The sequence below is a fragment of the Haliaeetus albicilla genome, chromosome 5, assembly GCF_947461875.1.
Source record: "Haliaeetus albicilla chromosome 5, bHalAlb1.1, whole genome shotgun sequence".
Lineage (NCBI taxonomy): Eukaryota > Metazoa > Chordata > Aves > Accipitriformes > Accipitridae > Haliaeetus > Haliaeetus albicilla.
In genome coordinates, this window is record NC_091487.1 from 35,498,108 (window position 1) to 35,513,633 (window position 15,526).

Here is a 15,526-nt window from a genome sequence, read left to right on the forward strand (position 1 = left end):
GGACGTACCCCAGCATGTTGCACGCAGACTTGCTCTGGCAGAGGAGCAGTGCAGTCTCGGAGCGCCGCAGCGGTACGGTGCCCGAGACGCCCAGTACGTCCCTCATTGCAGCTGCCCATATACCAAGCCGTGTGGGTGGCTAGTGCTGAAGGATCTCTAAAGCAGACTGCATGTGCATGGTATAGACATACCCTAATGGAATCGATCTTTTTCCTGTTATTTGAGCCAAGGAATGACTTCCAGTACTGCAAGTAGTAGTAAAACACCCATTGTCTGCCTTGGGAGCTGGAACTGGGAATGAGCAGTCTATTTTTCTCTCATTTTTTATTTGTGAGCTGAGATCCTTTCAAAATCTTTTCTGTTTAGTCTTCTTTTATGTTATTTGGATAATGCAAAACAGTTGTCTGTATTCTTATTAAATGTTCTGACTAGCTTAGAATTGATCAAAAAATAAATATTTGTCATGAGAAGTTTTGCAAACAGTGTTTTTACATTTCATGCAAAAATAGGACAAAATTTCGAATAGTCCTCCCTTACTGTTTTCTATTACAGCCCATTTGGTGATGATGCCTGCATCTCTTCTAAAATAATACCTAATCTTCTGTTTGGTTCAATATAGCTGTTGTCTGACTGGTTGCAAATGATGGGTTTATGTTTTCTCACACACAAGCACACACACAGACTTTCTATCTTCTGTGCTTGCCCATTAGACTTCAGTTAGTGATTAGATAAATAAATTAAAAGCCCGGCATCCAGAGAAATGCCTTTGAAAATCCCTTCCATTTTTCTTTCTTAGGTGAAATAAAAGTTGTTAGCTAAGCTAATACAGTCAGATCTGAACACAAGGAGAATTCTTAGGGAAGTGCTGCCCGCTCAGATAAATGGCTCTGTAATAGGTACGCTGTGAGTGAAGATACTATCTACTAGGATTAGAGTAAAATGTTTTTCAGAGCCTTAAATGGAAATTCAAGTGGTGACTGTATTATGCATACAAATTACCAGAGGCCTTCCTCAATCAGGTCTGTGGATTTGCTTAATGGAAAACAATTTTTCCAGTCACCGTCTACATGTGCACATTCCACGGCGGGAATACATAAGCCCAGAGCACTTGAGCTTGAAGACTTCTGGATTAGCAGTCACAGAGGGCACATGTATGTCCAGCTGCCCTTTTGTGTTTTCTACCAAAAGACACAGATGCTCTGAGAAGGTCTACCATATTTCTCTTGTCACCTGCTTCTCTCTTGAGATGACCCTGTCCCTGCTGAGACTGAAATAATTTTTAAGTGCTTGTAGTTAGCTTTAACGGTGTCTGAGTTACTTAGCCAGTATGGTTAGTTTTCCCCCGTTTCCTATTGGCAACTTTATTTTTTTTCCCCATTCTAAGGAGAAAAGAGAGAAAGCAGGATCTGTTGGGCTTTGAATAACCTCCTCGGGTCATCGAATCAACCCATTTTTAAGTCAAGTCTTTACTGTTTCCCACATCTAAGGGAAAATGATAATTCATCTGCAAATCTTTTTACATGATGATCACCCGAGGATGGAGGGGAAAGCCCCCAGGTGTGTCCTCTGGAGTGCCTGTGTTCTGGCAGGTGTAGCTGCCTGGATGCCCAGCGTCATGCCCGGGGTGGTAGGATCTCCGTGGGTATGTCTGAGAGGAACTTGCACTGCAAGCTCCCCATGCTGACAAAGCAGAGGGAGCTCCAGGAGCAGACTCTATCCAAAGAGCTACTCTGGCCTCAAGTTGCTGAATCTTCATTTAATCTAAAGATGACTTATTTTGGTAAAAAGTCCATAAACCAATTTTTAAAAGGGTATTATCCTCGATGTGACACTGTCTGCAAAACCATCCATTGTGATTGAAGGAGGTCTCCGGACCCATCAGATCAGTTACCAATCTGCAGAAATGTCTTCAGCATAAAACCTCTGCCACATTGCATTTTTATGAGATCCTATGATGTGTAAATGATTTTCAGCCATTTTGAACAAAGTAACAAACCTGAAATGGAGTTCCATGAAGAGCTACTCAGTGAAGGAAATTTTGTCTTTGCTCACAGCATTGTTTTACCATGAGCTTCAAAAGTATTGCCTAAACACTTTCTACAACTTCCTGTGGGCATTTAAAAATGAAAAGAGGATCCCTTCTGAATCAGAATAACATGCAGTTCTATGTAAAATCAAGCTCAATTGCTAATTTAAACGAAACACAAAAAGGAGGGGGAGAGCTTGGAAAATGAATTTGTTTAGTTTTGAAGTTTCATTAAGTTGCGTTTTTTTTAAAAAAACTATTCAAATATATGCTGACAAACTCTTTTCAAAAGAAAAAAATACCTGATATTTTCCAGCCGTCCAGTTCTTTAAATGATTTTTTTTAAATTGCATAATTGCACTTAAGAAGTTTGCTGATTAACGTGGCACGTATTGTGAGTTTCAAAGCTACCAAGCACTCAGTGCTTTCTAACATACTTTTGCAGTTGATGATGGGTGTCTAGAAAACACCCCAGACACAGCAGAGTTCAGCAGGGAATACCAGCTGCACCAACACCTTTTTGATCCAGAGCATGACTATCCCAACATGGGCAAGTGGGTGAGTACATGCTTCTTGCTTATTTTTGTTGCATGTGAAACTGGGTATTGTCTGCTGCCTGGGATACTATGAAACCACAAGGAGAATATTGTGCTTATTGCTGGAAAAATTATCACCTTAAGGGAAACTTCTCAAAAAGGTGAACTTGCCCTTAAAAATACAGAAATAATGCCTGTGACTGTTGAAAAGCCCATAAAAATATAAAGTAGAAATCCTTGTCTTATTACCTGTCCCAAAGCATGACAACTATGTACGTGCTTGATAAATGCAACAAGCCACATTTCAAACTGCAGTGAACATGTAACCAAAAGATTGTAGCACAAATCAAAATATCAAATATTCAAAATATCACAGGGCACTAACTTGAAAGATTACCCAAGTTAGGTGAGTATTCACTATTCAGCTACTTAGATGCTAAAGAAAAAATAAATGGAGTGCATCATTGTCTAGACACCTTAAAAAATCTAGGTCCAGACAACTTGCTTTAAGGAATCCTGTCTGGCTTAAGGATTTTGGAGGACTTGCTGCTTCTTCCTCTATTCAGGTTGTGCGCTATATTATATTGAAAACCTATTTTACACATTGCATATAATAAATGCAGCGAGCTACACTAAGGGCAAAAATCTTGCTCTGAGCGTACAAGGACTTTAATAACTCCAGCTAGACTATTTCTGCAGGCTAGAGGCTCCAAAGGAGAGCTCTGCTGCTTAATCTTAGATTACATCAGTTAAATGTCCAATCCCAAATCCATCTTCAGGCGCCAGGAAAACAATAACAATGATCATAATTTATGCTTCTAGAGCAAATCGTGAAATCTCATTTTACATTGTTATAACACTTTACTTAAGATTGCCCTAAACCAGTGCTCTGTAAGCATATATCGATAAATGGACATGTTTGGCAGCCTCTTCTCCTGCTGTAATTGTAAGACAATGATTCATCGTTCATAATCAAACCAGTGTAAGATTTATAGTCTTAATTACTTACGTGAGTGCTAAATTTCTAGAGAGAATCATGCCAAAAATCCAAATTTTGGAAACTTGTTGCATTCTAAGTAATTACCATCAAAGGTTTCCATTTTAAAAACACCAGATGGTGAACTTTCTTATTTATGCCAGATAATGCTGTTAGTTTTCTTATTATTCATAAGTAATTTACTTTCATAATACCATTTTGAAGACTATAAAAACACTTCTGTAAATCTTTGGCCTATAGCAATATTTCAGAATCAAGCGTACATACTGCGTTGTCATCAGCAACATATATAGTTAACAAATGGTAGGTAATCATTAGTGAATACTGGCATTTTTTCATTTCTCCATCCATCACTACTAATTCGAGGGAAAAAACTGCTCATGCATGGATTAAAACAGACTGTTAGGTACTAAACAGTAATCATATAGCTGCAGTGTGGCCAACTCCAGATCTTTTTAATTAGAGATGAAACAGCTGGTAATGTGCATGAGCAAACGTTCTGCCGAGATCAGGAGAATTGCCCCGATTGCCTCCTCATTGTATATTACTACACATTAAAAAGATAAATACAACGGTATCTGGTTTTATGGCTGGTTTTGTTATTTTTATCTCTCTGGAAACATAAGAGCAGTAAAAGCACTCTAAAAATTAGCTCTTTGAGACTTTATAAAGGAGAGATAAAGTAGATCGGGTCTTCTAGGTCACTTACTGTCATCTGGATTAGGACGCAAATGACCGGCACAGCCGACTGCGGGCTGCCCGGCGGGTACCTGTGTGCACCCTCATCCTCCCACTGCCCCCAGCCACCAAAATCCCCTCTGCCCGCCAGCAGCTTCTCCCGTGGCAGAGCCTAGGACCAAATGCCGCAGGGGCCGTAATGGCTGTGTATTTAGAGAGTGCATTTCCACGAACTCCTGCGTGCTGTGAAGGCTCTGGGCTGTCACCGCCGTCTGAAGCCCTTGGAGCCAGCGTGTCTCCTGGACCCACGCGAGCTGGCGTGTGCTCGCAGCTCTCCGGGGAGCTTCTCCCCTGCCTTTTCCTGCCACAGAGCCGTCGAGGCAGTGTTACAGTTCCCACTGACTTGTCCTTGCAAGGAGCCAGCATGCATTCCTTAGCGTAACCACAGTAAAACCCAAATTACATTAGCAGGTCAGAAAAAAAAGACCTGCCTGTTCATGAATAATGGGAAAGAAACAGGTTGGTTGGTGTGTCTTGGTGACAGGCTCTCATGCTTGCAAAACTGTGGAACCTCTGCAGTACCCTGTGAATAGCAGACACTTTTTATAAGGGTAAAACAAGTCTAGAAGCTGTCTCATACAGCAAAGTGTATGATTCCATCTAGATGCTAAATATTGTGTGTGAGTATATATATGTGTATATATAGTATTATACTGCTAATACGTAGGAAGATACAAATACATAAATCGTGATAAATGTATACTGGCTTAGGAGAGGGAAGAAAGAGGAAGAATTTTTCTGTCTTTGGGACAACTCTCCATATATCAATATGCTGACCTGTGGGAAGTCTCGGAAACAGACTCCGTTTATAGGGCGAGATACACAGCTTACACTCTCCTCCCCAGCCCTGAAGACTTTTTTTTTCTCCTTATACGTGGAAAACGTAGAGGGGACAGTGGGAATAGTAAGATGAGGGACTTTTGGAGGTTTCTACCCTAGTGTGCAACTATAGTTCTAAGACTTCTGAGGTGGTTTTTTTCCCCTCAGTTCAGACTTTTCCTTGCAGGATACAGGTACTTTCCATTTGAGTCTGCCTTTTCCGCATCTTGCAGCTTGACTCTTTAGATGGTCTGAAGAAGTGTTGTTGGCATCCAGAAAGACTAGCACAAAGATAGTTTACAATATACAGTTTACAATACAAATCTAAAACCCACTTATATGTGAGTTGTTAACACTTTGGGTTTCAATAAATAACCACTACCATGTGTAGGGGTTAAAAAGAGGAGGGAAGTTCAGCTGTGTTTTCTGGCACCAGTATCAGTACAAGTAGAAAATTAAAAGGAACTATGTTTTTCAGCAACACTTCTTTTTACTGAAGCAATGGATAACATTTCACTCTGAAGGTAGAAATAATGTCAGTTTTGCTTATCAGCTACAGTGGAGGAATCCAAGACAGTACAAAGAAAGGCAAACGGGAAGCAGGGATGAAAATATTTGTCAAAGTTGAACTCCTTGTTAAAGAACTTACCATCTCTGGCTTCCTAATTTTAATAGAAACCTGAAACTAGTCACTCAGATTTTATTTTATTCCAACTCCAGTTACAGTGAGCAACATTAAGGGTGTCTTTCTTTACCAACTGATGTTGTTAAATATCTGGATGGCAATGGTGATTATTAGGGTGGGTTATGGTAGATCTGGTCCCCATCTTCAATCTCAGACAATACAGATTGTTTCATTCAGTGTAGTAGTGTGTAATAGAAATGGAGTAATAGAAATTGTCATGCTTGATATTCCTGATAAGACTGTAAATTGACTGGGAAAAAAAAAAGCCCACTTGAAAGGGTGCAACCTTGCTAATGCAATTTTCCTTTTCAGCTTTGCTTAATAATTGTGCAGGTCCAGATTACTGAGCTGCTGATTATTACTGACTTAATGAAGTTTCAGTGAAGTCTGAAAGATCTAAGGGTAGATCTCTCTGGCATTAGTTAGTTGGTTGTAAGCATTTTAATTTCTGAGTTTTTCCCACCCAAACCCCAACTTCTAGTACCCTAATCCAAGTAGCCGGGAGGGGGCAAAGGAATGAGGAAAAAGTAGCAATTCATGAGTAGCACGTCTCCATATGAGGTCTATCTTTAACCGGAGAACCTCCGTGCCTTCATTCCTAACAACTCCTAGGTGAGGGTTGAGAACGGTGAGCACTTCACGGGAAAATTTTGGTGGCTGATGAGCTCAGGCCCTTACGCAGTGGAACGTATTTTCAGGATTGCTATTATCACACACAAGCACACTCTTAGCTCATGCTCCATAACCTCATTTGCTTTGCCATCCACATAATGCTTAAGTAGTAGTTACGGTCTTAAAATGTTCCCAAACAGACTAAACAAAATACAATCTTCCTGAGCAGGAACAGTTCAATTGTAAGGAATTTTCCTGAGTGACAGAAATGTTAGCTCCAGTAGTCATGAAAGTCTTTTTATTTCAGAAACACTATTTTTCCTCTCATGAAAAATATAAGGTCAAATAGTTTACAAAGAGAGGCTTCAGCCATGCTGTTTCCTAAAGAGAATAATTTACACATCCGTGGGTTTCTTTAAAGTGTTAAATTTAAGTTTTCCTGAAGTGAGTTTGCATAAATGACTAGCCAAGAATGTCTCCCTCCCTTGGCCAACTTCATCTCTGTTCCCTTTTGGCACAGCTCTGACAAAATAACTGAGGTTGGGCAAGAGATAGGCCTTGTGAATTTGGGGTTTAATGAACATGAGAAGTACAATACAGACAATTTTGGCAGATTTCATTGTAACACTTGAAAATGTTTGTTTTTTCTCATATCAAGGCTGCAGAGAGGGTAGAAGTGTTTGGTGAATTTGTCTCGCGCTAGAATTACACTTTCTATTTATATAATCAATGTTAGGTCAGTTGTTTATAGCAGAATTAATGGTCTTGTTTATACAGTGTTCTGCTTTTATACATGTAATTCTTCTCTCCTTCCATTTTCAGGTTAGGGTTTGGTTTTGGTTTCCTTCATAATACACAATTGAAACAAAATGTGTTGAGCATGTGTGTGTTATTCCAGACTTTATTAGAATTCACTACTTGTATGAAATACAACAATATGTGGATGCACTTATGTAAACTATGGTCAGAGGGGTTTTTTTGTGTTGTTGGGTTTTTTTTTCTTTTCTCATCATCATAACTTTCTCTTCTGCCAAGATGTTTTTGGCAGTTTTTAAAAGGTTTGCCATTAAAAATGTTATAGACCAAATGGTTTTTAGAAACTTTATTGAGGGCACTACTTAAACAAAGGAAGAGTTGGCGCTGAACTCCTTTCAGCAGAACTTTGCACTGGGAAGTGTTGATATCTGGAAGGGAATAAGCAAAGACAACAAAACAGTAGGAATGACGCCGATTCCCTTTTTTAAAAGGAATTAGAAAATCCCTTGTAAAGCAAATATTTTTGCTCCTGTTCTTGTGTCACTTCAAATGTATAGAAAGATGTAACAGAGTCAGGATTCCTGCTTTCTCTCCCTCCCACTCTTAATTTTTCTTGTTTTCCTTCTGCCTTTTTCTTTTTAAATATGTATGTATTTTTACCATGTATCACATGATGGGGAACATCCAGTCTGTATCATTATACCAGCATGTACTTGAAGCACTTATTGCCTGAACACAGATGATAATATAGTGCAATATAGGGGAAAATTACTGGCTTTATAATTGTTGATAAGACTGTGACTGCTCCTGAAGAAAGGCAAAATGTTAGCAAGAATATCAGAATATTTATTTGTGGTTTATGTTTCCTGTAAAACTATACACCACTCTAAACTTGCTAATATTTAAGAGCAAAAGTGGTATTTTAAAAGAAGAGTGTAATGAATTTGATGGCTGCATTTTTTCCCCTTCCAGAGCAAGAATTTACTCTTTGAGAAGATTAATGGTGGTCCAAAAAGAAGAAAGAGGGTAACTATCAGAATACTTTATAGCCCCTGTATCATCTAGAGAGCTAATCAGAACTAACATCATACTGTTGAAATGAAGAGTTAGTCTAATGCATCTGCATTATACCTTACATAATGTGTAAAGTCAGGGAATCTCTGTGATTAACTACTACAGCAGGCTTCAGGACTGTCCACCAAGTACAAGACGTATTTCTCTAAATTGCCTGTTGCTTTCAGAAGATGCACTTCAGTGCAGAGCATTAATTTAAAAACTTTATATGATCTGTGTTTTTAAATTGATCCTATTTGCATAAAAGCATTTAAAATTATTTCAGTGTCTTTAAAACAGAATTTAAAAGTTTCCTACTAAAAATATTGCTAAAATTAATTACCACTATCCATGCCCGTGAATATGTTTTTGGGTGTAAATGACAGTAGAACTGGTTCTTTAGCTGATGTAATTTGATTCACTTACATACTTAGATTTACTTCAGATTAAACTCCTATCTCCATGTCCCACTTGCTTGAAAGACAAAGATGAATGGGTTCTCATCTTTCTGCCCCCTGAAACAAGGAAGGCAATCCACATATCACAGAGAATCTCTGCACAGTCCACCTCACTATCTATCGTCTCTCTTGTTTTTGGTAATGTCAGCCTTTCTTTTACCAAAAAATCACTTTCAGGCAGAGTCGCAGTCTTTAGCTTTGCTGCTAGTATAGTTATTTTTACAAGAAGAAAAGGTCTAGCTCTCTGCCAGAAAGTAGCTTTTCAAAATATGACAGCACAGTTTATATTGTAAATGAAGTAAATTTGGTTTAAAATAACTGAAACGTAAGTGAAGAGGGTTTATTTATTTATTTATTTAACTCTCAAACCTGAAGTTTTTGCTAGAAAGGGAGAGGATGAGTTGATTTCTTACTGATTCACACACCACTGGTAATAAGCATTGTTCAACCGTATGTTAATGATCTATCATCTTGAGCTTAGTATGTGCCTCCTGCTTACATTTGATTTTTGAGTTTGTTAGCAGAAAAGGAAAAAGGGTAGGCACATGATTCTAAAGTAAGTAGAATTTACTCTGGAAATAGTTATGTGGAATATTTATTAATAGCTAGAACAGCATGTTAAAGTAGGGTTGGTGCAATATATTCATGAGAAAAAAAGAAAAAAATTAAATACATTTTCTGTCTGTGTGCTGACTGACATAATCAGATACAAAAGGAATAATGGAGAGACATGACAGCCACATGGCCAGGGGTAGCCCAGAATTTTGGAGGTGAAGCTTCAGTTTCTTGCTTTGCAGCAGATTTATTTTCTTAGCACAGGCATGTCACTTAATGGTAAATTCATTATCATTTAAAGTATTTTATTGTTTTGAGAGTAATACTGTAATGATTGCTAATGCTTTAATGAACAGTTCACAATTTTCACGTTGTCAGCAGAAGGGTAACCTAGAGCTGTCAGCAGCAGAGTGTATTCTTCCAGAAACCAAAAAGCCCACTGGATTCCCCTCCGGCCCTCTGCTACTCCCCCTGCTACTCCTCCATGCCCTTCTGCACAGAAAGGTTAGGGCAGACAGCTTCTGGCAACAGATTGGTCTTTTGGGTCAGAATGTCCCGATTTTAGCTTAAAGTGAGTCCTGTGTAATTGTGTACATAGTAACTGTGTTGTGTCTATACGATGCTATAGTGTAACAGTCACAGAGGCACTACTGGAGTCCACAAAACTGCACATTCTAAGTATGTGTGTATATTCATGTATTTATATGTATGTATGTAAACACACATACAAACATACATACACATAATCAGTATATATAGCAAAGGCATGTATTTACCATTTGCTGCCGTGTTATTTTTTTGCAGCATTTGCAGTGCAAGACAAGGAAGCCTACAGTGACTCCTAATTTAACTAGCAATTCTCCCCTTTTTTAAATTTCTATGCATGAGCATAGTCTTGTCCAGAATCTAATATCCCAAACATGACAGGAGTGCTTCTGTAATCAATGAGTCACGTTGCCATGGGCTTGCAGCTGTGCATGAAGGTACTCGGGAACAGCATTACTTTGAATTCAGCACAGCTGTATAGGATTAAATATTTTTTCAGTCAAATCAGCCAAAAATTTTGCATTATATTTTGTGCTTTCTTTTGTCGGTTGAAAAGGATTCAAATTTTATGTATTCTCATTCTCTTCTACTTTATTTCAAAAAGTAGCAAGCAAGTACCATTCCAAAAAAAAGACCAATTAATCTTCCTAAGAATCTTCAAATAATTCCTAGAAGTTTATGCAACAGCCGAATTTCACTAAATTAACATTAAACAGAACTTCTTTAAACAAACACAAACAAATCATTTACATGTGTCTTATTTTTAACAATTTCAAGCATTAAATTAGTGTTAGCTCTATTTTCAAAGATTTTTCCACATTCATTTCTGGTTCTTAGTATTTTTGTTTTCACTTGCAGCAGGCAAAGCACTCAAAAAACAATAGAAGTAAGCAAAAGGGCTGCTCTGTGTTATGCTTCAGTATTAATGATAGCGTCTACAAATCTGGAGAAACCCAAGGGCTTAAACTCAAAGACAGACAAACCCCAAATATTTTCCAGAGATTTGACAAATACCCAGGATATTTGAAAATAAATATTTCATGCTTATTTTAAAACCTTTTTTTTTTCCCCCATAGCTTTGAATTCCTATGTTTTGGTGAAGGCAGCACAGAAATATCTAAAGAAATGTAATTTCTGTGATACAGCCAGCCTGACAAGAATCAGGAGATGCTAGAAAATTTGCATTCCTCCAAAGTTTGTCCTTAGGCAAACAATTTTTATGGGTATAAAAAACCAGCACACTAGAATTTTTGCCTAGATCTGTGAAGGAGAAAGTATATACTTGAATTCTGTTTACACTGTCACTGTAACAGGCCAGAAAGTGGGTGTAAATAACATTTAAGTTAATTCTGAAGCTCTACTGCACTGCTTGATACTTGCAAACACAGTAAAATACATTTTATTCCATTGGTATAGAGAAAATTCAAGCATAGGCTTTCTACATTACTGTGATCTCCAGTTTTGAGACAAGATCTGTTCATCTTCAGTCTCAACGTTGTGCTGCTTGCATGGTGCAAAGTGAAGTTAAACCCTCTCCGGGGATGATCTTTCCAGCATTCCCTTGTTCTGGCGGTAGTATGTGAGCCATTTGCTATGCCAAAACCTTGTTTGGCTCTGCTTCTGTGCCAGCAGTTTTTTATCTCAGCATCAAAAGAGGAAGCGAGGACGGGTTTCCTGGAGAGGAGATGGGCTGAAGAAGAGACTTTGGTCAAAAATGGTATCATGGTGTCTAACTTGTCTCCCAACACAAGGTCCATCAGAGTCTTGTGGTTTAAGCTAAAGCTTACCTGTACTTCTCTAACAAGTTCTGTCCTGCCTCAAGAATTAGGGAGTTAGATCTGCTGCTGCTGCTTCTCCGCTGAGCTGAGGAAAGGAGAAGTGGAGCAAAAAGAGAGTGTTTAATTCAGATTGTTCTATATTCTCGATAGTCCGCTTTCACTTGTATTCTTTTTAGTGGGTTGGATTAAATTCTTGCACACAAAAAATATTAGAAAACAAAACACTGAGTAACTTTTAGATTTACTCCCTGGGAACGCTTTCTTTTTTTTCTTCAGTCTGCAAGTATTTGACAGATATGAAATACATAAGCATATCTGCTAATTCTAGTTACCTTTTATATGTTTCCCTGTTTCTAATAAGTGTAAATAATTTTAAACTTTTTCAGAGTGTGAACCCATATCTGCAAGGACAGCGACTGGATAATGTTGTAGCAAAGAAGTCTGTTCCACATTTTTCAGATGAAGACAAGGGTCCTGAATAAGTACAGTAAAAATGAATGATGAAAACTCATGCCATCCTCTGCTAGATCTTAATATTGCTTATATATAATCATCTATTAAAATCCTTGTGAATGGCAGCATGTTTATTATTTATATAATTGTAGATGAAAAACAGCTGTATTTATAACAGTATGTTCTCCTAGATAACAAAAATATGGTCCTGCTTTTTGTTAAGTTATGGTAAAAGGACATTTCTGTTGTTTTTATTTTAGTCATGGAGCAAACTTTAAAAATGTTAGTCATTTTAATAGCTAACGTGAGGTAAATGGTCTTAATGAGCAGCTTGTAAATAGGAAGATGTAAAAAAAAAATGCCCAGTCTGACTCCAATATTTAATCTTAAATGTTACTATGTTTGACACATGAAAATTATAGTTTTATGTTTTGTTCACAAATATTGTTACTTAGCAAGGACAAAGTATTTATTTTACCCAGAGAATTTTGGCTTTTGGTCCATTTTAATAAACATTTAAGCAATCTACAAGGTTTGCAAAGTGACGTTTTCCAAAATATTTCAGAGGCTTATTTGTCTCGGTTATTGCTGTGCAAATTTAAAAATTAAAGAACTGCTTTTTCAGTCTATCCACTGGAATATTTTTATGTTGGTTTTAGTCATTCCATGTCCACAACTTTCCTGAACACTTGCACATCTTTCTTCCTTATCAATGGTACCGTTGTGTGGAAATTCATCTGTTCACCTTGTCTTGGTAACAGCAGCATTTGTGCATTATAATGTGCTTAAATTATGTGTCCCTGGGATATTATAAGTGAAGATGGGAGACATTTGTCTGTGTTAATAAGGTTGTGTCAACATCCACTGAATCTAAATCCAGGATATGAAGGTCACTACAGCTGATGATCTTCTGAAAAACTATGATGCTCTAATAACACTGGTAGCTATTGCTGCTCTTGAAGTTGCTCCAGGAAGCTTAAATTGCCTTTTTTGCCCCTAGGAGATTGAAGAACTTTATATTCCAGAAAACTGAGCTCTCCCTTTCTGATAGATGAGAATATAAAATTACCTAAAATTTTATTATTTTCAGGGTGCATCTGAAATATCTCAAGCCATGTGCATGGGGCATTGGGATTATGGAAAACAGCATTAGCTTACAGTTTTGAACTTCAAATCTATGGGAAAAAAAATGTAGTTTCCTTCCCCATCCTACAGAAAGATGCAGTAAAATAATGATGATCCCTTAGAAAAAACAGGCAAGAAACTAGCAGAAACTAAAGGTCCTAGCTACAGAAGATTAACAGGATGGCACAAATATGACTGTGTATGGCATTTGCTTTTTCTATCCCAGCACTTTGTAATAAATTATGTATGCAGAGAGTCAGTCCTCTCACGTCATTTATGGGTAGATTGCAAAACTCCATAACATTCTAGGCTGAGCTATCATGTCTTTCATCATATTTCCCCTTTAAGAAAATTCTGGAATAGAAAACTAAGTAGTAAGTAATGCAGTGGGGTTTATACTCACCTGTGTCACAAAATTGAGGAGTTCGTGTGAGTCGCAGAGCTCCTTCCACTTGCAGTGCCTGGAATGGGAGTAATCCAGCTGTTCACATGATAGAAATTGTATCCTGTTTCTTAAGATTACTTTTTTTACCTGCACTCCTGCTTAGTCTTCACATAGGTACCGAGAGTTGCAAAGGTTGTCTCCAAAACAGAAAAAACTAGGTATCATGGCATGAATCTGGAATCAGAACCCACTGATGCCCAGTGGCCCCAAGTACATGAAATGGTCATTCCACCCACCTAACCCCACAGTCAGCCGCTGGTGCTGCTGTAAGGCTTCCAGTTGGTCAGAGGCTAGATTTCCGTTCCTAAGAAACTGGTGTTTCTTCAGGTACTCAAGTGTCTTATCAATACTTTTAAAGTAGTCTGAGCTATGTTCTGTCCTTATTAGCTCCAGTAAAACCCATTTTAATCACAAAAATGAAGCAACCACGAAGGCAATTTATGTCATTTTTTAAGCTCTTACTAAGGACCAGCATGTAACAAAAGGTGGTGTGTACAGTAAATGGGGGGCTTAAAAAGGGAGGGGCAAAGAAGAATTGTTTGCTTAATAGTATCAGAAATCCCATGTCTGATTTCGTGAAGTGCTTCAGCTCACTACACCCGCTGTGTGGGGATGTGGTAATCCAGCACTGCAAACCAAGCAGGACAGGGATCCGCAGTGGCTGCCTGCGGCCCAGGTGGGGCCCGAGGAGCTGCCCTGCTGTCTGTGATAGATCTGCACAGAGCAGGCGAAGGAAAAATTACACAATTTAGAGATGTTTTTGTCTTTAAATGCAAGCAATAAAACCCCTTTACACTGCACAATACAATGATGCGTCTTACAGGAACTGTCTGTTGGAAGAAATCAAACACGTGGCGGTGAGCAGCCATCTGCTGAGTCCATCAGGCAGCTTGAGTGTTTCACCAGGAAGACTCAACAGCACTGTTGTGAAATTTTAATAAAATATAGCTATTACACCATGATAATGAGATTAATTACTCCAATTTCAGTTTCATAGCAGAGCTGCTTTTCTGTACTGGGATTGGTAGTCCCATATTAATTAAAAAAAAAAAAAAAAGGCACCCCCCCCCCCCCCCCCGCAAAAAAGTCCTTCCTACTGCTCCAACAACAGTCCAAACATGTATATGTAGTTTTTTTATAAAGAATCACCACAGTGCTGGTCTTTCGGAATCAATGAACAAAGATACCAACTATCCCTCTCACCAAGAACTCACTCCATCAAACCACTATTTACAAGAATGTAAACAGCTGCTCAGCTCTTACAGGTGAAATCATCCTTTTACCTTTATGATGCATGTGAATTAAGGAGCATGTATATTGCTATTGCTGTTCAGAATTTTCATTTAATTAAAACCTTTTTAGATTATTTTAAAATCCGCAAGTGTGTTAATGACCTCTAATGTATTTGAGATACAATGTTCTTGAAAGAAGCTATACAAAATAAAGTGTATTGCCATGCAACTTTGCTTTTTTCTGGTAATGAAATATTTATGACCCTAGTTTAAAAAAAGCACTGCCTAACTGAGTAGATTGTAGTATTTGTGACACAAAACTTACTCTGGCAGTGCATGTGTGTGTGTGTATATATATATATATACACAAATCCACATATACTAACATACACTATTCAAAAGATAATACAGTCTTATAATAAACTCAGTAGTAAAGAATATAAAGATGTCAACCCACAGAAGAAAGTGACATAAAAATGCTTATTGAATTATTTAGGAGGGGAAATAGTGATATGCTTCTTTTTATTGGCACGTTTGCATTTGCCTAACAAAACCATGCCACTAATCTATTCAGCAAGTCATGAGCAAACCAAAGAAACTTGGAAGTAGTTCCTGGGAATGTGATGTCAGAGTCCCGAGAGTCACTTAAGGACTGTAAGTAAAGCTATCTGAAACTTATTTTATCAAAATAGGATGAAGCGTATCTTCATCT

At 38.0% G+C, this 15,526-nt stretch overlaps 1 protein-coding gene across 2 annotated transcripts in view; it reads left to right on the forward strand.

The window, feature by feature from the left end:
* LOC104310712 (neuroendocrine protein 7B2) overlaps positions 1–15,043 on the forward strand; it is a 47,237-nt gene extending 32,194 nt beyond the window's left edge. For both annotated transcript variants that reach the window (XM_069784104.1, XM_069784105.1), the window contains exons 4-6: positions 2,472–2,584; positions 8,142–8,195; positions 11,946–15,043. In XM_069784104.1, the coding sequence (XP_069640205.1) occupies positions 2,472–2,584; positions 8,142–8,195; positions 11,946–12,041 (263 nt within the window). In that variant the 3' untranslated portion in view covers positions 12,042–15,043. The remainder of the gene's footprint in view (positions 1–2,471; positions 2,585–8,141; positions 8,196–11,945) is intronic.
* The last annotated feature ends 483 nt before the right edge of the window (positions 15,044–15,526 follow it).